The 24,625-nt window shown below is 39.2% G+C and overlaps 2 protein-coding genes across 7 annotated transcripts in view; one reads left to right on the top strand and one right to left on the bottom strand.

Moving 5' to 3' along the window:
- ERC2 (ELKS/RAB6-interacting/CAST family member 2) overlaps nt 1-24,625 on the bottom strand; it is a 957,804-nt gene that overhangs the window by 869,625 nt on the left and 63,554 nt on the right. For 3 of the 6 annotated variants that reach the window (XM_081524876.1, XM_081524881.1, XM_081524879.1), the window contains exon 1: nt 23,190-23,267. The exons of the other annotated variants lie outside the window; for them this stretch is intronic. The gene's annotated coding sequence lies outside the window, so the exon portion shown is untranslated. Of the gene's footprint in view, nt 1-23,189; nt 23,268-24,625 lie in introns of those variants that run through there. 6 annotated transcript variants of the gene reach the window in all.
- The window catches only part of LOC145519898 (uncharacterized), a 71,320-nt gene that overhangs the window by 12,105 nt on the left and 34,590 nt on the right, over nt 1-24,625 (top strand). Inside the window, exon 3 of the mRNA XM_081524954.1 lies at nt 10,817-10,932. Within this exon, the coding sequence (XP_081381080.1) occupies nt 10,819-10,932 (114 nt within the window). The 5' untranslated portion in view covers nt 10,817-10,818. The remainder of the gene's footprint in view (nt 1-10,816; nt 10,933-24,625) is intronic.

The raw sequence follows: 24,625 nt of genomic DNA, 5'->3' as shown, positions 1-24,625 counted from the left end.
TCTCTTTAACCTGTGCAAATGCAAAGTGATTTTTTAAAACCCTCTAAAATGAACATGCCAATAAAATGGTCAGTGGCCCATACTAAAGATCACCTCTCTGCTGTTCCCCCCTTGCTTATTTGACTATTCAGTCTCTGCCATTTTGCATCTGTGAAACTGGGATTAGGTCAGGCAGATGCAAGATAATATTCTTTCACCATGACAACACCACTGCCTCTACTAATGCATCCAAGCCTTCAAATATGATGAGGAGATTTTATAACCTCTCTAGTTGGGCTCTTCTCATCACCTGAACAGAAAAGAAGCTAATCAAATTCTATTTCAAAGAAGAATATCATTGCCCTTCTGTCACCTCTGTCTTTTCCAAGAGTGTCCTCACAAGAAGTGTATGACCCAGCCATCAATGCTAAACAGACATGATTGGATAAGGGGATAGAACAAGTTCTACACTCCCATCTCAGACTCTCATTTTCAACAAAGGGTCTCAGCCTGTGACTAGGATGATTTGGTGTGTAGCAAGAGCTAGAATTAACAGGTAAATATCTTCTTATGCATTTGTAGATAGATATGATTCTTACAGATGATTCTTGTTTTCATCTACCATTCTATTTCCATCCATGATCATGCCTTGCTTTTAAGTAAGACTTTTTCAATATCATATTTACAGGTCCAAATTCCAAATTACCAATTTAAAAATAAATATTTATGAAGCACCTATTGTAGGCTAAGGACTATGCTCAGCACTGTACATACCATGGTTCCAAGAGATTCCACAGAGCCTACCCTCACAGAGTTTAAAGTCTAGACTTCCCAGTCTATTTCAAAGGCCACTTCCTCTAGAAGGCCTTCCAGGATTCCATTTCTTATTCTACATGCTCACAGTACTCTCTACTCACACTTTACTTTCAGTCCATATCATTTTCTACTTTGTATGAAAGTACATTCATAGAAAAAGTACTTTTTTTCTCTCTTGTGCATTCACAAGAAGCTTAAACACACATTCATTCTGAACCCCAACAGCACCTCCCCCAACATCTTGCTTATAGGTGGCACACCCCCTCCAAAAACAATGAATTGAATAAAACACACAAGGGAGAATAAATGTATCAACCTTAAAATCAGCACTAACTATACTTCATAACCTAAAGAAAAATTAGATAGGAGGAGAATTTGTGAAAATGATGGGGTAGTATCTATGAAACACTCATAGACTAAGGGACAAAGAGTACAAAAAAATTATAATAAACATTTCAAAGAATTCTTCATGTAAATATGAACAAGGAATATCTCACTTCTAGCCTGACTACATTCTAAACAGGGGAAAGCAAAAAATATAAGCCAGCTAAGCAAGAGCTGTTAGGTGGAAAATACTGATCACAGAGGGCATCTTTTACATGGGAGGATGGAAATATATCAAGGAGTTCAATTAATAAATGAAAGAGAAACTGTGCCAGTCAGCCAGACCTTGAGGTAAGAATCATACTTCACAGAGAAAAAGGGCAAAATAGAGAGAAAAAGCAGGTCTCACCATGGAGTCACCTGTATTCTTTTAACCAGAAGAGTAAGGAGAAGAGAAGGAACTTGACCAAGCAGGGCTCATGACCTCCAGAGCTATATGCAAAATATTCAGTCACCCAATGGCAGTATCTCAGTGCACAGGATGAAAATGAGAAAAGTCACCTCCAAATGAAATGAAACCATCCCACCTATAATGACAGGTGAAGTTTACACATGGTCTTGTTAGTGCCACCTCAGGTGTTGTGCCACAGAAATAGTGATGCCCTAGGAAGACAAGACATTAGGTCAAGCCTGTGCTCTCAAGGATCTGGCCTTTTGCTTGTACAGCTGACTTTGACTGGAATCAGTGGAGGTAACATGTCATTGTCTGGCCCCATTACCACATTGTCTACTTTGATTCTGCTCCTTAGAAGGAAAACCCAGAAACAGAAGTTCAAGCTGAGAACCCACAGATTTCATTCTCCAGGTAAAGAAAGGTTCATAGTATTTGAGAAATCTGCAGGAATCTGCCTTGCCTTGACCTATGAGGGCTAGACCCATCCAGATGGAGGTTAAGAATAGGAAGTTAACAACAACTAACAATGGCTCTATAAATCCATCTTCACAAAGGTTGCTAAATTTTAAGGGTTAAATCTACAGCTGACTCTGAAAGGAAGCCTAAAATAAGGTTGAAATTTTAAGAGTGAAAAATCACCTCAGTTAATAATTCCTTTTTCCATTCTAAACCAGTGACAGTCAATAAAATAAATGACCTTGTCGAACTCGGGCATGGAAGGATGTGCTCTTACAATGAAAAAAATAACCCTTTTCTCAAACCTCTCTCAACAGGATAAAATGCCCTGACTAGTAACTATCTCTTTAATTAGCTTTTCCATCAGTTTTTTCATCAAGAGTATTTCACTCTCCACAAAAGATTTATCACTCAACTTCTTGGAAATCCTCCCACTGAGTTTCAGGAAAAAATTACAACCAACTCAACACTGGGCTTCTAATAATGTTTTTATTCCTACACCAAAAATAGAAATTTATGAATTTCTTCTCATAGCTTGCTTTTCAAATTAACTAAATCTAAGTCATTTTCCCCTGTCCCATCTCCATCTAAGAGATTAAGTAGTGAGAATGTTAAAAGCTACATTATTAGTGAAAAGCAACAAAGGACAGCATATGGTAGTGACCGGTTGCCTGGTACACTGGGTTTAGAATGGTTTTAAACCCAAAACTAGGTTTAGTAGGAAAGTTTCATGACTGATTAGTGATTTCTGCCACTGGAACCAAAATGGAGATTATCAATATGATATGTCATTGGGGAAAGCTATGTACATACTACTTAGAAGTAAGAGGAAAGAAGTGAGAAACATTTTCAGTAGTAGCAAGAAGATTCTTAAGCTATTTTTAAGATTCAGCTAGTTCACATGCAATTAATCAAGAGTTCACTGGTCTGGCCTCATGAAGAAATGGAATTATCATGCCACAAGATGTAATCTAATGCTTTGGGCCTACATAACATCCATGATTAGCAGGAAGTACTACAGGAACCAGACATCAAACTGCTAACATCCACTGGATCATAGAGAATGCAAGACAATTCCAGAAAAAATACCTACTTTGGCTTCATTGACTATGCTAAAGCCTTTGACTGTGTGGATCACAACAAACTGGAAAATTCTTAAAGAGATGGGAATACCAGAGGACCTTACCTGCCTCCTGAGAAATCAGTACGCAGGTCAAGAAGCAACAGTTAGAACCAGAGATGGAGTAACGGACTGGTTCAAAATTGGGAAAGGAGTACAAGACTATATATTGTCATCCTGCTTATTTCACTTAAATGCAGAGTGTGTGCATGCTAAGTCACTTCAGCTGTGTCCAACTCTTTGTGACCTCATGGACCGTAGTCCACCAGGCTCCTTTGTCCATGAGACTCTCCAGGCAAGAATACTGGAGTGGGTTGCCATGCCCTCCTCCAGAGGATCTTCCCAATTCAGGGATCAAACCCACGTCACTAACATCTCATGCATCAGCAGGTAGGTTCTAGTGCCCAGTGAGTCAAATCACTGGAAAAGACCCTGAAGATGGGAAAGATTGAAGGCAAAAGGAGAAGAAGGTGGCAGAAGATGAGATGGTTAGATAACATCACCGACTCAATGGACACGAATCTGAGCAACTCTGGGAAATAGTGAAGGACAAGGAAGCCTGGCGTGCTGCAGTCCACTGGGTCACAAGAGTCAGATATGACTTAGAGACTGAACAACAACAACTACTACTTATAAAGACCCCTGCCAGGTTGGAGAAGACTACTACTTAAGGATGGACTCTGTCTAATAGAGCTTTGGGCAAAGTGCCATGGAGAAAAATCACTGACTTAGAGCACTTGCTTCAACTTCTAAATGTGACTCATACTATGTAAGACTGATCCCATCAATTACATGGGAACACTGGCTGTTGCACTCATCTCAAAGGATGTTGTGGGGATTAAAATGAGAACCTAAGTGAAGCACTGAGACCTCAACATACCGTGAACACTTTTCAGTCTCATACCTAGGAGACATTACAAAAGTAAATGCTCAATTAGGCTCCCAAATACCAACACTGAAATTTATCCTCCATTGAAAAGTTGCCATAAGACTGAGTTCCCCTTTACTCTGGAATGAGGCCCCAGTGATACTCCATCTAAACTGCCTGCTCACAGATTTCAGTGGGCATCACTGACAACATCCTCCTTCACCAGTGAGAGGACAAAAATAAAATAATGTCTGTGACAAAGTTTCGTCTAGAACTTTCAGTTCAGTTCAGTTCAGTCGCTCAGTCATGTCCAACTCTTTGTGACCCCCTAAATCGCAGCACGCCAGGCCTCCCTGTCCATCACTAACTCCCGGAGTCTACCCAAACCCACGTCCATCAAGTCGGTGATTCCATCTAGCCATCTCATCCTCTGTCATCCCCTTCTCCTCCTGCCCCCAATCCTTCCCAGCATTAGGGTCTTTTCCACTGAGTCAACTTTTCTCATGAGGTGGCCAAAGTATTGGAGTTTCAGCTTCAGCATCGGTCCTTCCAATGAATATTCAGGACTGATCTCCTTTAGGATGGACTGGTTGGATCTCCTTGCAGTCCAAGGGACTCTCAAGAGTCTTCTCTAACACCACAGTTCAAAAGCATCAATTCTTCATTGCTCAGCTTTCTTTATAGCCCAACTATCACATCCATACATGACTACTGGAAAAACCATAGCCTTGACTAGATGGACCTTTGTTGACAAAGTAATATCTCTGCTTTTTAATATGCTGTCTAGGTTGATCATAACTTTCCTTCCAAGGAGTAAGCATCTTTTAATTTCATGGCTGTAATCACCACGTGCAGTGACTTTGGAGCACAAACAAATAAAGTCTGACACTGTTTCCACTGTTTCCCCATCTATTTGCCATGAAGTGATGGGACCAGATGCCATGATCTTAGTTTTATGAATGTTGAGCTTTAACCCAACTTTTTCACTCTCCTCTTTCACTTTCATCAGGAGGCTCTTTAGTTCTTCTTCACTTTCTGCCATAAGGGTGGCGTCATCTCCATATTTGAGGTTATTGATATTTCTCCCAGCAATCTCGATTCCAGCTTGTGTTTCTTCAAGCCCAGCATTTCTCATGATGTACTCTGCATATAAGTTAAATAAGCAGGGTGACAATATACAGCCTTGACGTACTCCTTTTCCTATTTGGAACCAGTCTGTTGTTCCATGTCCAGTTCTAACTGTTGCTTCCTGACCTGCATACATGTTTCTCAAGAGACAGGTCAGATGGCCTGGTATTCCCATCTCTTTCAGAATTTTCCACAGTTTATTGTGATCCACACAGTCAAAGGCTTTGGCATAGTCAATAAAGCAGAAATAGATGCTTTTCTGTAACTCTCTTGCTTTTTTGATGATCCAGTGGATGTTGGCAATTTGATCTCTGGTTCCTCTGCCTTTTCTAAAACCAGCTTGAACATCTGGAAGTTCATGGTTCACGTATTGCTAAAGCCTGGCTTGGAGAATTTTGAGCATTACTTTACTAGCGTGTGAGATGAGTGCAATTGTGCAGTAGTTTGAGCATTCTTTGGCATTGCCTTTCTTGGAATGAAAACTGACCTTTTCCAGTCCTGCAGCCACTGCTGAGTTTTCCAGATTTGCTGGCATATCGAGTGCAGCACTTTCACAGCATCACCTTTCAGGATTTGAAATAGCTCAACTGGAATTGCATCACCTCCACTAGCTTTGTTCGTAGTGATGCTTTCTAAGGCCCACTGGACTTCACATTCCAGGATGTCTGGCTCTAGGTGAGTGATCATACCATCGTGATTATCTGGGTCGTGAAGATCTTTTTTGTACAGTTCTTCTTGTGTTCTTGCCACCTCTTCTTAATATCTTCTGCTTCTGTTAGGTCCATACCATTTCTGTCCTTTATCAAGCCCATCTTTGCATGAAATGTTCCCTTCGTATCTCTAATTTTCTTGAAGAGATCTCTTGTCTTTCCCATTCTGTTGTTTTCCTCTATTTCTTTGCATTGATTGCTGAGGAAGGCTTTTCTATTTGCTATTCTTTGGAACTCTGCATTCAGATGGGAATATCTTTCCTTTTCTCCTTTGCTTTTCGCTTCTCTTCTTTTCCCAGCTATTTGTAAGGCCTCCTCAGACAGCCATTTTGCTTTTTCGCATTTCTTTTCCATGGGGATGGTCTTGATCCCTGTCTCCTGTACAATGACACAAACCTCTGTCCATAGTTCATCAGGCACTCTGTCTATCAGATCTAGTCCCTTAAATCTATTTGTCACTTCCATTGTATAATCATAAGGGATTTGATTTAGGTCATACCTGAATGGTCTAGTGGTTTTCCCTACTTTCTTCAATTTAAGTCTGAATTTGGCAATAAGGAGTTCATGATCTGAGCCACAGTCCGCTCCCGGTCTTGTTTTTGCTGACTGTATAGAGCTTCTCCATCTTTGGCTGCAAAGAATATAATCAATCTGATTTCAGTGTTGACCATCTGGTGATGTCCATGTGCAGAGTCTTCTCTTGTGTTGTTGGAAGAGGGTGTTTGCTATGACCGGTGTGTTAAGTTTATCAATCATTGACTACAAGAAGACCTTTACATTAACTAGAGGTATTTCCATCATTTTCATTTTAATAATAACAAAACTGATAAAGAGAAAGATTAAAGGAATAGAAAGTGGAGGACAGGGAAAGGCTGCATTCTTGATTGTAAATATCATGCCATGTCTTCTGTTTAATGAGAGTGTTATCAACTCAAGTCAGTAGGTAAATTGTGACAGCTGAATAATGACACTGTATTTTCTGTTATAACTTAGAAATGAATCAAAGAAAATGAGCTACTATTGTAAAGGTAGAAATTAAGTTTTCATATAAGGGAGCCAGTATTGATAAAGCAACCAGGCACAGGAATGGGTTACTAAGGAGACTGTGGAGAACATTTCTCCAGGAGGAAGAAGAATGTACCTGTAACCAGATACTTTTTTTATTTGTCAAATTAAAACAGGCCTCTAAGCTCTCAGAAAAAAAATGTTAAAAAATAACCTTCTCTATACCCTGGGCATCATAATATTCAAATCATATCTGATGGTAGATTAATTATTCCATTTCATGGCTGTTATTCAGTTTTAAGTTAAAACAAACACTTGCCACGAACCTACCACAGACAAAGCATATATAGCAGATGGCATGCTGTGCAAAGTATTCAAACAAAGATATTAGAATCCTGTAGTGAAAATAATAGCAAAGATGCTATCTGCTAGATAAAGGTGATGTGGACTTCAAAAAGACAAACTATTTTAAAGAAATGTTTTTCAAATATCAAAATTATCAAGCTACAAGTGGATTCATCCAAGCAAAGGTGTGTATGTGTGTACATAGAAATGTCCAACAACATTTAACACCATCACAATGGTTTTATCTACTTTACAATGTTTCCTGGACCCTAGATGAGGAAAAATCCCACCTGTATCTTTGTTTCTCTATCCTGAACCAAGTTAACTTCATGGAATGATTATTTCACCATGATATTGACGGCTAATAAAAGCATCCTCTATCTATCCTGTTGGAGCTTATTATAGGTCAGTTTAAAAAGGAAGTCGTAGGCATCTTGCATAGTGACTCAAAAATTACTGCTCCTCTAGAGAGATGAAGATGATTCACATTCATCTCTCTTAGTGAGATGCACTTTGCCCAAAGATAATTGTACTCATTAACTTCTATCTACCCTCCTTCCTTGACCATTATACTAGAATTAACCATGACATAAAGTCCTCTTTCACAACAAACTCTCAGAATAGAATAGGGAAGAATTAACTAGCTTTCTGTGGGGGGAGAGGGGGTGATGTGGGAGGGAAAGTCCCTGAACATGCATTTTTAAAGTGTCATTTGAACACAAGACTTTTATATGAATTTCAGTAGAAAATGGCTTCCGATAAAGACCACGATGATTATGATCAAAGGATGCAATGAACAAGGGTTTCATGTTTCTAGCCTTCTTCTGCATTCTCCTCACTGGCCACTCACTCTGGCAGGCAAAGTCAAACAAGCTGCCATGGGCTAGGAAGTCCCACCTAACATGGCAACTACTAAGCTCCATAACCTGAAACTGCCCTACCTTCAGCTCTTTCTTGTCCAAAATTCCCTTTCAGTTCCTTTCACTCAGCACTTCCTCCCACAGGTCTTCACTGCCATTATTCCGTCTTCCTGGAATGTCCTACGCTTACACCCTTCCCCAATCATCCTTCACATTATAGCTAAAATCTATCACACCAGACTACTAGTTTTTAGAACCAAGAATTAAGTCTTTTTCACCCCTGTTTCCCAAATAGTTAAGACCATTTCCAGCACATAGTGGAAGCTTTATAGATTTGTGGAATAAATGAATGAATGAACTGTCAAATAACTAGAAAGTTCTCTAACTAAGGGCTTCCCTGATAGATCAGGGAGAAGGGAGAAGGGATAGGTTACCCATTCCAGTATTCTTGGGCTTCCCTTGTGGCTCAGCTGGTAAAGAATCCGCCTACAATGCAGGAGACTTGGGTTTGATCCCTGGGTTGGAAAGATCCCCTGGAGAAGGGAAAGGCCACCCACCCCAGTATTCTGGCCTGGAGAGTTCCATGGACTGTATTAGTCCATGGGGTCGCAAAGAGTCAGACACCACTGAGCGAGTTTCACTTTCACTTTATCTAAGAACCTGTCTCCTTTAATTATTTCCCCAAATCAAATAGGGGCCGGCTGATTGAATCCAGAATCAGCAAACCATCACCTACCACTATTATAAAACTCAGTGAAGACCACAAAAGCAACACAGCACAAAGTTCAGTGAGCCATCAACCAGAGTTTTTTTTTTTGGGTGATGAATTAAAATTTATTGTGGTAATGCTTGCTCCACTATTCGAATATACTAAAAGTCACTAAGTGTACCCTTCAAATGGGTGAATTATATGGTAAATGAATTACACCTCATTAAAGTTGTTATTTTAAAATTTTCAGACTCTAAGCTATAATACTAAAGTACTTTATTTTAAACCTAAAGTTTCTTAAGTTGTCTTTGGATTCAGTCTTAAATTGTCAAAAGAAGAACTCGGGTTGTTTTGTGGCTTAAGAAATTATCCAATTGGAGACTGCTGTATTTTGAATGAGACATTCAAGAAGAATCAGAATCTCTCCTTTCACATAAACGGACAGTTCTCCAAAAAGGGCCTCCAATTGGGTACTAAACTATGACATCTATAAGGAATTAGAGAAAAGCAAAGCAAAGTAAGATTTAACTTTCTGTTTATAATTCTGATAAAAACCTGAGGATTTAAAACTTTGTGGTTAAAGAGGAATTCATGCTCACTGTTGGTGGGAGGAGTAATTTGCACAACTATTTGGAAGGCAATTTGGCAACAGCTATTAAAATTTTACATACTCATATTATTTTACCTAGACATTCTCTCTTAGTAGTTCATTCTTCAGAAACACTTGCTTAACTGGAAAATTGTAATACTGAAAAACTAGAAACAAACCAGATGTCCAAGGGTAAGAGACTGGCCAAACAGTCTGTCCACTCAATAGAATATTTGACAGCTGCTAAAAAGAATGAGGTGGTTTGACATGTACTCACATGGAAAGGAGTTCAAGAGGTATTGTTAAGCAGAAAAAGTAAGTTAGAATATAATATTTATTTATAATTTAATACACACATAGGAAAAATATGAAGGAAAATAAATTTAATGAGCGTTATCTTAGAGTGATGGGATTTCCATCTTCTGTGTTAAGTATTTCTTTCAAATTTGAATTTTTTACAATTCAAATTTGAACTGCATTTTTCTCAATCAGAGAAAGGAAAAAGATATTTTAAATTTCCCTTTTCTTTGCTTGGCACACTGAAGAACAGCGGGGTGGGGGAGTGAAGGGAAAGGGAGAGACCAACTTTGAGGGAGGCAGAAATGCAACTGTCTCCAGTAACTAGGGAAAGTGGCAACCTCTACCTTTCATTGTAAAAAGTCACCCCCTGCCCCTTTAAAAAAAAAAACCTCCCACAGCCCTCCCTTTCTCTACTCTCAAACTTAACCACTTTCTACTTACAACTACCAAATGGCAATCAATCAATTCTCATATCTTCACCCTCTTGTTGGAGCACAAGCTCCCAGAAGACAAAGGACTCAATTCAATCTATCTCTAGGTCCTCCACAACATAAAGGACAATGAATGTACACGGCGTTCTAGAGAGCTTCACGAAGCATATCAGAACTTTTAAAAAACAGTTTATATTTTTAAAGTCTTTTTAGTGGTTTTTGTTTTAAAATTCAGAGAGTACAAAAAGATAAAAATGTCTTCCTCTCACCCTGGATTCTCATCTGGCGATGACTGTAACCAATGTTGTGTCTCTTATTTCAGGGACAGTCTACGAATATACATGAATTCCTATAGCCCCTTTTCTTTAAACAAATCTTAGCATAAGTTCTGTTCTATAGCTTGCTTTTTTCATTTACATAATTAGGCAAATGTTTCATATTAGTACATATAGATCTAATTAATAAAACCATATTAATCTTGTTAAAGGCTTCCCAATGTTGCACTATACAGCTGCAGTACTATAATTTAGCCAGTCTCTCCCTGACATATTTAGTTTGTATATTATTTAGGATAAGGTCTAGCTGTACTCCAGGTAATAGTATCTTACACAAGATAAAATTGTCTTCCTTTACTACAAAAAGATGTGAAAGTATGTACTTTAGGGCTGCCCTGGTACTCGGCAATGTCAGACACCTATGTCTCTGCCCTCTTATTCTGCCAGACATGGGCTCATTCAAAGTTCCCCTCATGGTCGAAGATGGTGGCTCCAACTCCAACTACAATGGCCATATTGCAGTCAACAAGAAGGAGAAAAAGAAGAAAAAAAAAAGGAGAAAAGTATGTCCTCCTTTTAAGTAAAATTCCTAGAAGCTGTGCATGCTACTTATAACTTTGTGACATGATCCTGCTTTGTTACAAAGAAGGCTAAAAAAATGTAGTCTTTACCCAGGCAGCCATGTGCCCACCATAAATTAAGAATTCTTTTACTTTAGGATACAAGACAAAACAGAGAGTTGGACATAATATATTCTCTACCACAGGTTTCTTCTAATCTTTTGTAAGGCAAACAAAGAAGCAAAGAACATCCTTATTCATCTGCCTTCATACACCTACATGACAGTATCCTTGGACAAAGGAACTTGAGAAACTTCAGAGATCCTATTCCAATTCTCTCATTTTACAGCAAGGATAGCGACAGAAAGAAAGGAAATGGCAATCCACTCCAGTATTCTTGCCTGGAGAATCCCAGGGACGGGGGAGCCTGGTGGGCTGCCGTCTATGGGGTCGCACAGAGTCGGGCACGACTGAAGTGACTTAGCAGCAGCTTGATCACATTCACATAACTACCTCCCAGCAAAACAGGTCTGCCAGTTAAAATATATGACACATGATAAAATTTGAATTTCAGGTAAACAAATTATTTTTCAGTAAAATTGTATTACATGTAGTATTCGGAACATACTTATACTCAGCTGGTAAAGAATACGCCTGCAATGTGGGAGACCTGGGTTCGATCCCTGGGTTGAGAAGATCCCCTGGAGAAGGGAAAGGCTACCCACTCCAGTATTCTGGCCTAGAGAATTCCATGGACTGTATGGTCAGTCCATCGGGTCTCAAAGAGTCAGACATGACTAGGTGACTTTCACTATACTGAAAAATTAAGCACCAAAGAATTGATGCTTTCAAATTGTGGTTCTAGAGAAGACTTTTGAGAGTCTCTTGGACTGCAAGGAGACCAAACCAGTCAATCCTAAAAGAAATCATCCCTGAATATTCACTAGAAGGGCTGATGCTGAAGCTGAAGCTCTGATACTTTGGCTACCTGATACAAAGAGTTGACTCACTGGAAAAAGACCCTGATGCTAGGAAAGACTGAAGGCAAAAGGAGAAGGGGGCAACAGAGGATGAGATGGTTAGATAGCATCACCGACTCAGTGGACATGAATTTGAGTCACCTTCAGCAGATAGTGGAGGACAGAAGAGCCTGGTGTGCTGCAGTTCATGGAATCGAAAAGAGTTGAACCAACTTAGTGACTGAACAACACCAACAGCCTGTATTTTTATTTGCTAATCCCAGCAACTCTACAGTATAGCTAGGTGTAGAATTTAAATCTCTTGACTTTCTCTCCCACAGTTTTTTCTATGTACAATATGGCCCTATCAAGTGAACACTCAGTTAGTATGTGAGATAGACTCAACATAACACATCAATAATCCACAAAGAAAATATCTCTCACCGAAGATTAGTTTTATATAGGCTCAAGACATGCTATTCATGCCACATGCTTAAATTAACTGAATTTTCCTAAGTCATAGATACTTGAGTAACAAACTAACCATTTCATAGAGGTTACAGTAAATGTTTCAGTCCAAAAGCTACTAGAGCCCCTGTGCTCCTATTCAAAACAAAATTAGCCTTAAATCAACACAGACTTTCAGAGACTGAAAGTAGGCAAATCTTACCAGAGTCCTGGTTTATTAAACATGCAGAGAAGGACACAAGGATGGGCACAGTCTTCAGTCATATCACAGTAGTGATAATGTCTGGAGATGAGGATCCAAGATGGAAATCTCAATTATGCCAGTAAATATAATTTTATTACATTTCATTATATTCATGGCTTAAAAAATTAAAACCTAACAAATCAAGACCTTTTCATACCCTCTCTTCCTGACTACAAACCAACACCTCTGCAGAATTTTTCATATCATAAAATTTTACAGGTACACAACACACTTTATAACAAAGAAATGAAGAATGATAGCTCTAAGAACACTTTTAATGCTAGGCGATGTACATAATTTTCTTAACAGAAAACTACCTGAAAACTTATTTGACCAAAATTTAGCACACTAGGGATGGGGGGAGGGAAGCAAAGAGGGTGAGACCCTGATTGTTATCCAGTCTCTAGATTCAACCAACTCCTAAGAAACATGAAGAACAGAGCAACACTTCAAACTCTGCAGGGATGCAATCAACAAAAACCAGTCTGCAGGAAACTGGACAGGACAAACAACCTGGGCTCTTTAACAAATGAAAAAAAAAAAGTAAATAAGACTTTAAGGCATCAACCAATCACAATATGTGGTCCTTATTTAAATCTTGATATAAATAAATTACTATTTTAAAAAACTATGACACTTAAGAATGCTTAGCCGCTCAGTCAAGTCCAACTCTCTGAGACTCCACAGACTGTAGCCCACCAGGCTCCTCTGCCCATTGGATTCTCCAGGAAACAATAATGGAGTGGGTTGCCATTCCCTTCTCCAGTGGATCTTCCCAACCCAGGGACTGAACCCGGATCTCCTGCACTGCAGGTGGCTTCTTTACCACCTGAGCCCCCTGGGAAGCCCTATGGGCACCAATGAGACAATTGGAAATTTTAACACTATTTGGTGATATTAAAAAAATATTGGTAATTTTACAGTGCATGTGATATATTTAAAACTTTTAAATTTTATTTTAAAACTTTTTAATCCTTATCTTTTAGAGATAGAGACTAGAATATTTATGGATGAACTGCCAGGATGTCTGGGCTCTGCCCTAAAATAATTGAGGAGGATGTGGGTGGGGTATGGATGGGGCAGGTGTGGCCACAGGCTGATGAATTGGGAGAAGGTAATGAGTACACAGGGAATCACTACACCATTTTCTGTTTATATTTCTGCATGTTTGAAATTCTACATTTTCTTTAAAAAAAATTCTAGCACATGCCAAAAAATTAGTATATGCCAACAACCTAAAATAAAACCTGAGTAGTATAGTTGTGAATATCTGAAATATGATAATATTCCATCAGAAAAAAATAATTCAAACAAGCCCATTATTTCAGATCCAACTGTGACTAATGTATTAATTCAGATAAAACCCTTTGTCTTCAGTATTTTTCAGAAGGAAAGGTTTGACTTACTTGTCATGAATTAAATTGAGGAAAATTACTACTCAAGTTATTTCAAATACATTTAATTTTCCTACAGGCCAGCAATATCAGGACCTCTCTCCTAAAAAAAAACAATTACTATTTTCTACCAACAATGTGTAAACAGAACCCTAATAAATGATTTTGCTAACACCTGTTTTCACTATGGTCATTATTCCTTGGTCCCGTTTTTAGTCTGATATATAATAGGAACATCAGTCAAACATCAAAAGAGAAGGATAATTTAGTCCGATTTTAACAGAAACTAAGAAATCTATGCTCCAAACATTTTTTAAGTTGCTACTGAGAAACCTCAACAGCCATACTGAAGTAATTTTTATCAGCCTTATTAGGCCAAAATCTTGGGGGAAAAAAACTGCCCTTCTCCTGCATCCTCTTTTAGTTTGTTTTCTCCCTCTAGCAATGCTAAGAGGGAAGCAGGCAAGTCCCAAGGTTGTATAATCTAAACAACACCTGGAGAGACAGCTTGTGAACTCTTCTAGCTCTGAATGAACCTATCACAAAAGTCCAGTAATTTTAAATTAGGCCAGTACCAACCTGGAAGTGTTAAAACACATAGTGCCTTTTAGCAAACAAAGCATAGTTCAGCCTAGACATTTTGCGAGTAGATAGCTCAGGAGTTACCCCTACTTTACAAATGAAGAAACTAAGACTGAATTCACAGATTTTGTAAAATAAAAGGAGTCAAGGACTAATTCACTTGAATTTAAACCCTTTAACAACTAGTCCCAATATTCACCCATTACCCCCACATGGAAACATATGGTCATAGGTACAAATCTTTTTCAATATAAATTACTATTTCTGTAACCTGATCATGGCTTCCAGTCCAATCACTTCATGGCAAACAGAAGGGGGAAAAGTGGAAACAGTGACAGATTTTATCTTATTGGGCTCCAAAATCACTGTAAACAGTGACTGAAGCCATGAAATTAAAAGACGTTTGTTTCTTGGAAGGGAAGCTATGACAAACTTAGACAGTATATTAAAAAGCAGAGTCATCACTTTGCCAACAAAGATCCATATAGCCAAAGCTATGGTTTTTCCAGTAGTCATGTACAAATGTGAGAGTTGGACCATAAAGAAGGCTGAGGGCTGAAGAACTGACGCTTTCGAATTATGCTAGAGAAGACTCTTCAGTGTCCCTTGGACTGCAAGGAGATCAAACCAGTCAATCCTAAAGAAAATCAACCCTGAATATTCATTGGAAGGACTGGTGCTGAAACTGAAACTCCAATACTTCGGCCACCTGATGTGAAGAGCCAATTCACTGGAAAAGACTAATGCTGCAAAAGATGGAAGGCAAAAGGAGAAGAGGGCAGCAGAGGATAAGATGGTTAGATAGCATCACTGACTCAATGGGCATGAATCTGAGCAAACTTCAGGAGATAGTGAAGGACAGAGAAGCCTGGCATGCTGCAGTCCATGGAGTCACAGAGTCAGACACAACTTAGCAACTGAACAACAACAACCTGATCAATATTTATTTCTATCATCAACATCCTTCCATTCATCAAGGCCCACCTGATTATGCAAAGGGCAGAATATTCAAGGCAGAAATATACCGTAATTTATTTAGTCAATCCTATAAACTGGGTATTTAGGTTCTTTCTAATGTTTGCCATAATAAAAATGCTAGAATGAATGCCCAGATATACACACCTAAGTGAGTCTGCTTCATTTTTTCTCCAGGATAAATTCTTAGAAGTAGAATAGCTGGTGGGCAGAGGGTATACACATGGAAAAATATGGATTATAACAACAAAGCACCCTCCAGGAGATCTGGGGCAATTTAGACTCCCAGTAATAACCATTAGGGTCCATTTCACCACTCTGCCCACTACTGTACATTAGTTTTCCTTTTAAACTTTGGCAATATAATAGCTGAAAATAATCTCCTTATTTTAATCTGCACATATTTATTAGAAGTAAGGTTAAATATCTGGGTTTCTCAATGGCTCAGTGGTAAAGAATGCAACGCAGGAGACTCAGGTTTGAGCCCTGGGTTGGGAAGATCCCCTGGAGGAGGAAATGCCAACTCACTCCAATATTCTTGCCTGGATAAAATGCCATTAACAGAGGAGCTTGGCAGGCTACACTCCAAAGTGCTGCAGAGTCAGACATGACTGAACAACTGAACACACATACAGACACAAGGTTAAATATCTACCCCTGAATTCCTTTTTCCTGTCCTGGGAATTGCCTGTCTTTGTTTTCCACTAATTTTTCTACTTCACTGTTACTCTTGTTACTATTGATTTACAGAAGTTCTCCACCTCAGCACTACTGACATTTGGGGCTGGATACATCTTTGCAATAGGGGACTGCCTTGAGCCTTGTAGGATGTTGGCAGCATCTCTGGCCTGTACCCACCAAATGCCAGCAGCACTCCCTTTGGTTTTTCTGAAAACCAAAAATGTCTCCAGGGATTGCCACATGTCCTCTAGAGAACAAAACTGCCCCCTTGCTGAGAACCACTGTGCTTAGTGGATTAACTCTATTCCAATTACATGCTGCTACCTCTGGATATTGCTCCCCACCTCCCCATCCAATAGGAATGTCCCTTCAATATTTTTTATGGATGGTCAACTTGAATGCTAATTTTCTAGGCAGCCTTCTCAGCACTAAAAAGCTGTAATTGTCCTAAAACTCAGGTAAGTAAAACGAAGTCTAAATATCTTTAAGTTCCAACCATTAGTTTTACTTATACCTTCCAGAACTGTACTGTTCAACACAGGATCCACTTCAGTTCAGTTCAGTCACTCAGTCGTGTCCGACTCTTTGCGACCCCATGAATTGCAGCATGCCAGGCCTCTCTGTCCATCACCAACTCCTGGAGTCTACCCAAACCCATGTCCATCGAGTCGGTGATGCCATCCAACTATCTCACCCTCTGTCGTCCCCTTCTCCTCCCGCCCCCAATCCTACCCAGCATTAGGGTCTTTTCCAATGAGTCAACCCTTCGCATGAGGTGGCCAAAGTATTGGAGTTTCAGCTTCAACATCAGACCTTCCAATGAACACCCAGGATTGATCTCTTTTAGGATGGATTGATTGGATCTCCTTGCAGTCCAAGGGACTCTCAAGAGTCTTCTCCAACACCACAGTTCAAAAGCATCAATTCTTTGGCACTCAGCTTTCTTCACCGTCCAATTCTCACATCCATACATGACCACTGGAAAAAACATAGCCTTGACTAGACGGACTTTTGTTGGCAAAGTAATGTCTCTGCTTTTAAATATGCTATCTAGGTTGGCCATAACCTTCCTTCCAAAGAGTAAGCTACTAGTCACATATAAATTTCAATTACATACAGTTAAATAAAATTAAAAATTCAGTTCCTCAGTTACACTAGCTATACTTCAAGTGCTCAGTAGCCACATATGGCAGGTGGCTACCATACTGGACAACACAGATACAGAACAGTCTCATCATCTCAGAGTGTCACTTGGACAGAGCTTCTCTGGAACCTTGCCACTCACATGGACCAGCAGCATTGGCACTGCCTAACAGCTTGTTAGAAATATAGAATCTCACATCCCACCCCAGATCTACTAAATCAGGATCTTCATTTTAACAAGATCTCCAGGTAATTTATGTGCACTCTGAAGACTGAGACGGATTGTACTGGGAGACTCAAACATCAAAGGCCAGTGATCAAATGGGCACTCATTCCCCAAGTCTGCATACTTCTCCAGACTAAATGCCATCAGCTTTTCATCATGTGATCTAATTTCCATAACTTCACTGATGCAACTCTTCACTTCCCTCTATCACGTTCCCATTTCTAAAGAACAGAAGGGGAAGCCATGCTTCAGGAAAGAGGTCTGAAATTGAGCCCATCACCTTCTTTGAACTCAACATCAGCTTCCCTGGTAGCTCAGATGGTAAAGAATCTGCCTTCAATGTGGGAGACACAGGTTTGATCTCTGGGTTGGGAAGATCCCCTGGAGAAGGGAATGGCTATCCACTCCAGGATTCTTGCCTGGAGAATTCCATGGACAGAGCAGCCTGGCAAGCTACAATTCATGGGGTCACAAAGAGTTGGATGTGACTAACACTTTCACTTTTCACTTTCCTTTTAATATAGCCTCAATGTGTATTGGTTTTGTCATTGAGTAATTTCCCATCAGCCAGGTTACACCCAAGGCACATAATAAAATTGTGGTCAACAGGTTCCTTGGGTCTTCTTCATGGAACTACAGTGAAGTCACAAGTACCACAGACTTTTCTGGGTGATTGTTTGAACAAATGTTCTGAAATGTACAATTATCTATATTAAATTTAACCTTGTTGGCTTCTGCCATTTGGTTTTATCTACCAAGCTCTTAATGCATCCTAATTCTTTCATCCTACTTTGTCTGAAAACTTGATGAATATGCCTATGTCTTCTTCCAAACACTTGAAAATCTTAAACAGGAGAAAATTCAGAACAGTGACCAAAAGTCCCACAGTGTCTTCTTCCTCCTGTCTATATAAATCTACTCAGACTCTTGAGTATGGTTCTGACCCAGCTATTAATTAACCTAACTGTACTGATACTTGAAATCACTTTCTAATTCTAAAATGTATTGTTTCAGAAACCATTAGAATTTTTCTAGCAAAAAAAAGAAAATTGAAAGATGAGATTTATATTGTCTTCAAGATTGAAGACCCTCTAATTTTTCCTATGTCTTGTCTCACTATCAATACTTTATGACAAAAGCACGACACACTCTCATTTATATCCAACACCAAAATTAGGTCAACCAAAATGACTGCCTTTTCATTGAAATAAATACATTCATTTACGTTGAAACAAAGTCTTTTATGGATCAACACTTAACCTGTGCCTGTGATGGGATCAATTTCCTAATGCACAAAGGTGGTCCACTCACAGAATATCTCATTAATTACATCCAATGACTCAATTATTCAAGTCTTAAAACATTCTCTTCCTTTTTTTTGTTTTTTTTTTACAAACATACTTGACATAAATGAATGAATGATGGACCTGGTTAAGAAAAATATTAGACATATATCAACACCTATGAGATGGCCTCTTATTTTGCAAATAAGTTAAAATTATTTTTATACTTCCACTAAATCAATTCTGGAGATTTTAATTTTTACAGTCCCTCTTATCCCTTTGTCATCTTGTTTTACCTTCTCAATCTCATCCTGAGAAAGTTCCTTTTTGTGTTGCTTCTATCATGCATATTAATTGAACATATGCACCAAAAAATACATATATTGAATGACTCTTACAAAGGAGGCAACCTGAGTGATTCAAAGAAATGCAAGATAAGATCTCCTCCTTGAGGGGTTAATAATCCAGTGGAAAAGAGAAGACTTATACACAATTAATTATGCTAGAAAGCAATATACAGAGCATCCTATATAAGAACTACAATCAACAAGTTATAAAATACTCAAACTAGATTTCTGGCTGGGATCATTTGAAAAGAAGGAAAAACTTCTCAGAAGGAACACCATTTGTACTGGTTTGAAAGATGGATTAGATTTCAACATGTGGGTGGGGAGAAGATCTGGAATTAATCCTAGCCAACCAAGCAAAGGAGAACAGCAAAAGAGGTACAAATACAAGTGGATCCACTTTAGCCAAAGTAACAGATGCATGGTGGCAAATCATATAGAAAAGGCCAGAGCACAAGGGGTGGGCATAAGTGATGATGAGAAAAAAAAATGGATGGATCCAGATTAGGGCACTGGCTGTCAGCAACATCAATATCAACACAGTATCTAAGCCTGTCTATTATCATGTTTAACTGAAGGGAAGTATCAGTGATTGTTTCTTCATGATATATGATACAGTGATTCCCACATGATTAAACAGTCTTGTTTTAAAATTCTGGATGGTATTTAACAATACAATAATATGCATATTCTCTAGTATTGGATATTGAGGTTAGCGCCTATGCTTTATTATTTAAAATAGAACATTACAATGAATATCGTTTTACTCTGTGCACATATAATTCTTAGATGAGGAAACAAGGTCATACTATATACCACAGAGAACTATACTCCATATCCTAGAATAAAACATAATGGAAAAGAATATAAAAAAGTATGTATGTATGTGTATAAGTGAGTCACTTTGCTGTATAGCAGAAATTAGCACAACACTGTAAATCAACTACCATAAAATTTTTTTTAATTCTTAAAAGAGAAACTACTGGTCAGAGGATAAGAATATTTTTAAGACTCTTAATATACATTTACCAATTTCATATCAGAAAACAGGTATCCATTTAAACCTTCAACAGTAGTATATAGGTTTGTTCATTAATAGTATATGAGACTGTATCCATCTCACCAAAAGAATGTAGGTTTCTGGACACTGTATCCCTCCCCCCAGTTGTGTGACGAGCCAGACAAGAAAGGGTCTACTGCCCCAAGGAGATACAAAAAAAGAGCTAAGATAGAGATGGTCTCACCACCTGGGTGAATGTGACTCCTGCAGCCCAGGACCTCACATACAAGGTGGTCATGGTTGTGACCTGTGGAGCCTCATAAGGCCCCAGGCTGAGAAGAGCCCTGTGCTTGGTTTAATGTCTGTTGTCCAATGATTTTTGAACAAAGGCCTTGCATTTTCATTTTGTAATGAGCCCGAGAAATTATGCGGCTAATCTGGCTCACACCCCATAGCTAGGAGAGTATAACCACATAAGGCATATTCAAAACTTCCCCAACCAGCACAATGCCATTGGGTTTATAGGAAAGGAGGAGGAGAAAAATCTAACCAAACCCACATTAAAAGCCTTTTTAAAGAACCTGTATTTTTCAAAAAAGCCATTATCAAATTACCTCTTAATTTCATTTGTTACACAGATCAAGGGAATAATGAAGTTAAATCGAAATCACAGAGATTCAGAGGAGTCATGAAATGAAAAAAGTAAACAAATTTTTAAATCCTAGAGAGACAATAATTCAGAAAAACACTACGTTCAAAGTCAATGAGAATTTGGCTTTTTCTATAACTATATCATCTTCCCAGTGGGTTCCTGAGCTGAATAAATGTGATTTCTGCTTGGAAATTTTCCTGGAGGCCATCTGGAAAATTAAGACAGACAGGATAAATGTCTTTTTATTATTCTGAGCCACATAAAACAATTGGTCTCAGGAGTCGATAAAAACTATTCCAGAGGAACTCAAACCACTAATCTTGCTATTCTCAACAACTTTCTCCAAACCCCAAATTTAATAGACTATTAGTATTCTTAGTGTGAACACTGTCCTTTTTCCAAGTCTTATTTAAAGCTTAGAAGATCAAAAAGTATTAGAATTCTGCAGATGGATTCAAAGGAGGGAGGCTCCAGACTTCAACAGGCCAGAAACATTATCAGATTTAAATCCAATCTACATCCTTCTCCTATCCTAATTCCCATTCTGACATTCCTGAGAGCATGTTCTTAAATCTGGTCTCAGATTTTGCTTCTGAACTACACAGGGTCCTTCTTAGGAATGCTGATTTCTGGGTCCCACACTGGACCTCTGAACCAACATATCTGGAGACAGGACTTAGATATCTATTCTTTTGATCAACAGTGGCTGAGTCTATGCACAAACCAGAGCTTCTCACACTTCATTGTGCATTACACATCACCTGGGGATCTTGTTAAAATGCAGGTTCTGATTCATTAGGTCTGGGTATGTGTTTAAGAGACTGCATTTCTACAAGCCAAGAGCAGTAGCTCCTTCTCTGGCTGCACATGGGCAAGTTTTTTAAATCTCGGTGTCCAGGCCATATACCAATTGAATTACAATTCCTGTGACCAGGTCCAAGCATCACCCTGGAATACGACTGTGTGTAGATATCCCCTAAGCCTCATTTTTCATCTCTATAACATGAGAATGGTACCCACAGACACCACTTATCACTAATCATTTTCCAAACTCTCTACACTCCCATCTTGGAGCCCTTTACCTTGGAACCTCTGCACACAGAGGTTCTCCACACACTACTCCTCAAATACCAGCTACCCCCTTACCGTTGGCCTTGTTAAGTCCTAGTCTCTGTCTTTACACTGTAGCTCACAGGGAAGACCTTCTGACCAGGCCCCAGTGCAAAATGAAATAAAGTTCCTACATTTATACTGTTCATAGCATCCTGAACATCCTTCAGAACATCACACAGTTTATAACTAAGCAATTTTATGCAGGTAAGAGAATAATGTCTGCCTCACCTCACTTACTAGCCTTGGTAGGCCACAGATTCCCTCAGAGGGCAGACCTCGACTCACCACAATCCCAGTCGCTCCCCAGCGCTTCATAATAACAACTGCTAATATGTTTGGCTACCTTAATCTATGCTGGGCTCTGCTATCAGCATTTTATAGGGCTTCATTAATTTAACCCTCACGAAATCCTCTGAAGTAGGTGTGACTACTATCCCTATTTTATGGATGAGAAACTGAAGCACAGACTCTAAGTTGCTTGCCCAAGGACTCACAGAAGATCATTCGAGAATCAATCAGAATTTGAACCCAAGCAATCTGGGTTAAGAAGCGGAAGTAGGCACAATGAGAGACTACAAAGGTTCCCTGGGGACTCACCCTGTTTCCCAAACATACACGTTGCTTTGTAAGGGTCACAATGCCAGGCTGCTGCTGCTGCTAAGTCACTTCAGTCGTGCCAGGGTAGCAACATTAATTCAATTTGCAAGGTAGACACCTTAGCTTATGCTCATTCTTTCAAAACAAATGTCTTCAACAGTCCCTGTTTTAACATGGATAGTCCATGACTACAGGAGTAGTAGATACTTATCAATTATCAGATAGAATACAGAGTAATAAGCAAACAGAAATTGTGGTAAGTGCAGGGAAGGAAGCAAGTAAGGTGGCGAGGCAGGAGCCTGTAGGCACCCTCAGAGAGCGTCAGAGCGAAGCCTCTTTGGCTGAAACTAAAAAGACCCGAAGCCAACTATTCAACCAGGAGGCGTGGGGCGAGGTGCGGGGACGCAACACTGGCAGTGGCAGCGCACGCAATGCCCCAAAGCCGGAACAGTAAAGGATGGTGTGGCTGTTCCTGAGGGAAGCCCACAAAGAGTACGAAGATAAAATCTGGGAGTCCAACAGGGCCCAAAACACACCTCCAGATTCAGAAACTTCGTCATCCATGTTTTCACCCAGTCAGTTACCAAAATACTTACTAGTGTGTTCACAGTGCCTCCTCAGGATTCTTGGTCTACGCTTCTGAGGAGAGCAGGAGCGGTGAGATGCCGGGCTCTGAGGCGAAACCCCACCCCCTTGAGCTCATTGGTCCAGAGGTTGGCACGTGACCCCAGAGCATACTCTGGTTTCCTGCCCAGCACCTTGTAGAAAACTCGGCTGTGGAAAGCGAGGTGATCATTAGATGAAGATTCTCTCAGGAATTTAACCAGAAATATCCTATTATTGCCTGGGAAATACCATGGACAGAGGAGGCTGGAGGGCTACAGTCCACGGTGTCGCAAAAGAGTCAGAGACGACTTAGTCACTGAACATGAAAAGAATAAACCAGTTGAATATAGGGAGAAAAGTGGACAGCGGGAGAAGTAATTGTGGCTGTTAATAACAGAACTCTTGAGTAAAGACTGAAAACTCCTACTCGCCAGTCTCTAGTGTCACCAAGCCCCAGCTATACCTTGGTTCTTATTATCAGATTTCTGGAAGATTTCAGCCATCTTAATACCATTTGAATGCTTTAATTAAATGCTTATTCTGTGCTCAGCATTAAGGGCTTTTTCCATTGTTACCTCACATAGCCTTCCCAGCAAGTGCTGAAATCATTATCCCAATTTTTACAGTTGAAGAATATCCAAGAAGCTGAGTTACATTCCCCACATCATAAAACTGTAATGGGCATACCTGAGACTCCAAAGGTCTGTGCAATAAGCTATTTTGATGAATCAATTCTCATTTTCATAAAACAGAGCCTCATTACTGGAGTTGGCCTGAGTGAGACTCTGTTCCTTATGGTGGACTGAGTATACTTTCCAGCGTATCCACGCAGGTAATTATAGAGTGATGGCTTTCTAAAAAAAACTATGCAAAGCTGTATCCAAAATGTCAAATGTCAGGACATATAGAGAGCAAACTGATTTTAATTTAGGTCCATGTGATAGAGAATATAAATTAAGTAAATGAGCTTTGGTGATAGATTTAAAGACAGGTAATAAAGCATACATTCATCAAATATATCACATAATGTGATACATAAATATCAAGCCATATGAATAAATTAACAAAGTTTAATAGCTCTTCTCATGGAACTTCACTTCTATAGTAAAAACGACTAACATTTACTGAACATACTGTATGCCAGGCATCATGCTAAGTGCTCTGTGTATATTATCTCATTAAACCTCATTGTGGGGAAAATAGTAAAATAACTCCAGTTCACAGATGTGACAATGGAAACTCAGAGACAAAGTATCTGGTTTTGTTTTTACAGGCAAGTTTTAAATGCAGTTATATCTAAATCCAGAAGCCTGTATTTAATTATTTCAAGTATCTCAATTATAGCAAAAATAATATAGCATGTCATAATGGGTTATTTGAAGGTATATACTCCACCATGAAGCCATCTTGGAAGAGTTTATGGACT

This window comes from Giraffa tippelskirchi, chromosome 9 (genome assembly GCF_054371585.1).
Source record: "Giraffa tippelskirchi isolate mGirTip1 chromosome 9, T2T-mGirTip1v1.2.pri, whole genome shotgun sequence".
Classification (NCBI taxonomy): Eukaryota; Metazoa; Chordata; class Mammalia; order Artiodactyla; family Giraffidae; genus Giraffa; species Giraffa tippelskirchi.
This window is presented reverse-complemented; position numbering and strand designations above follow the sequence as displayed.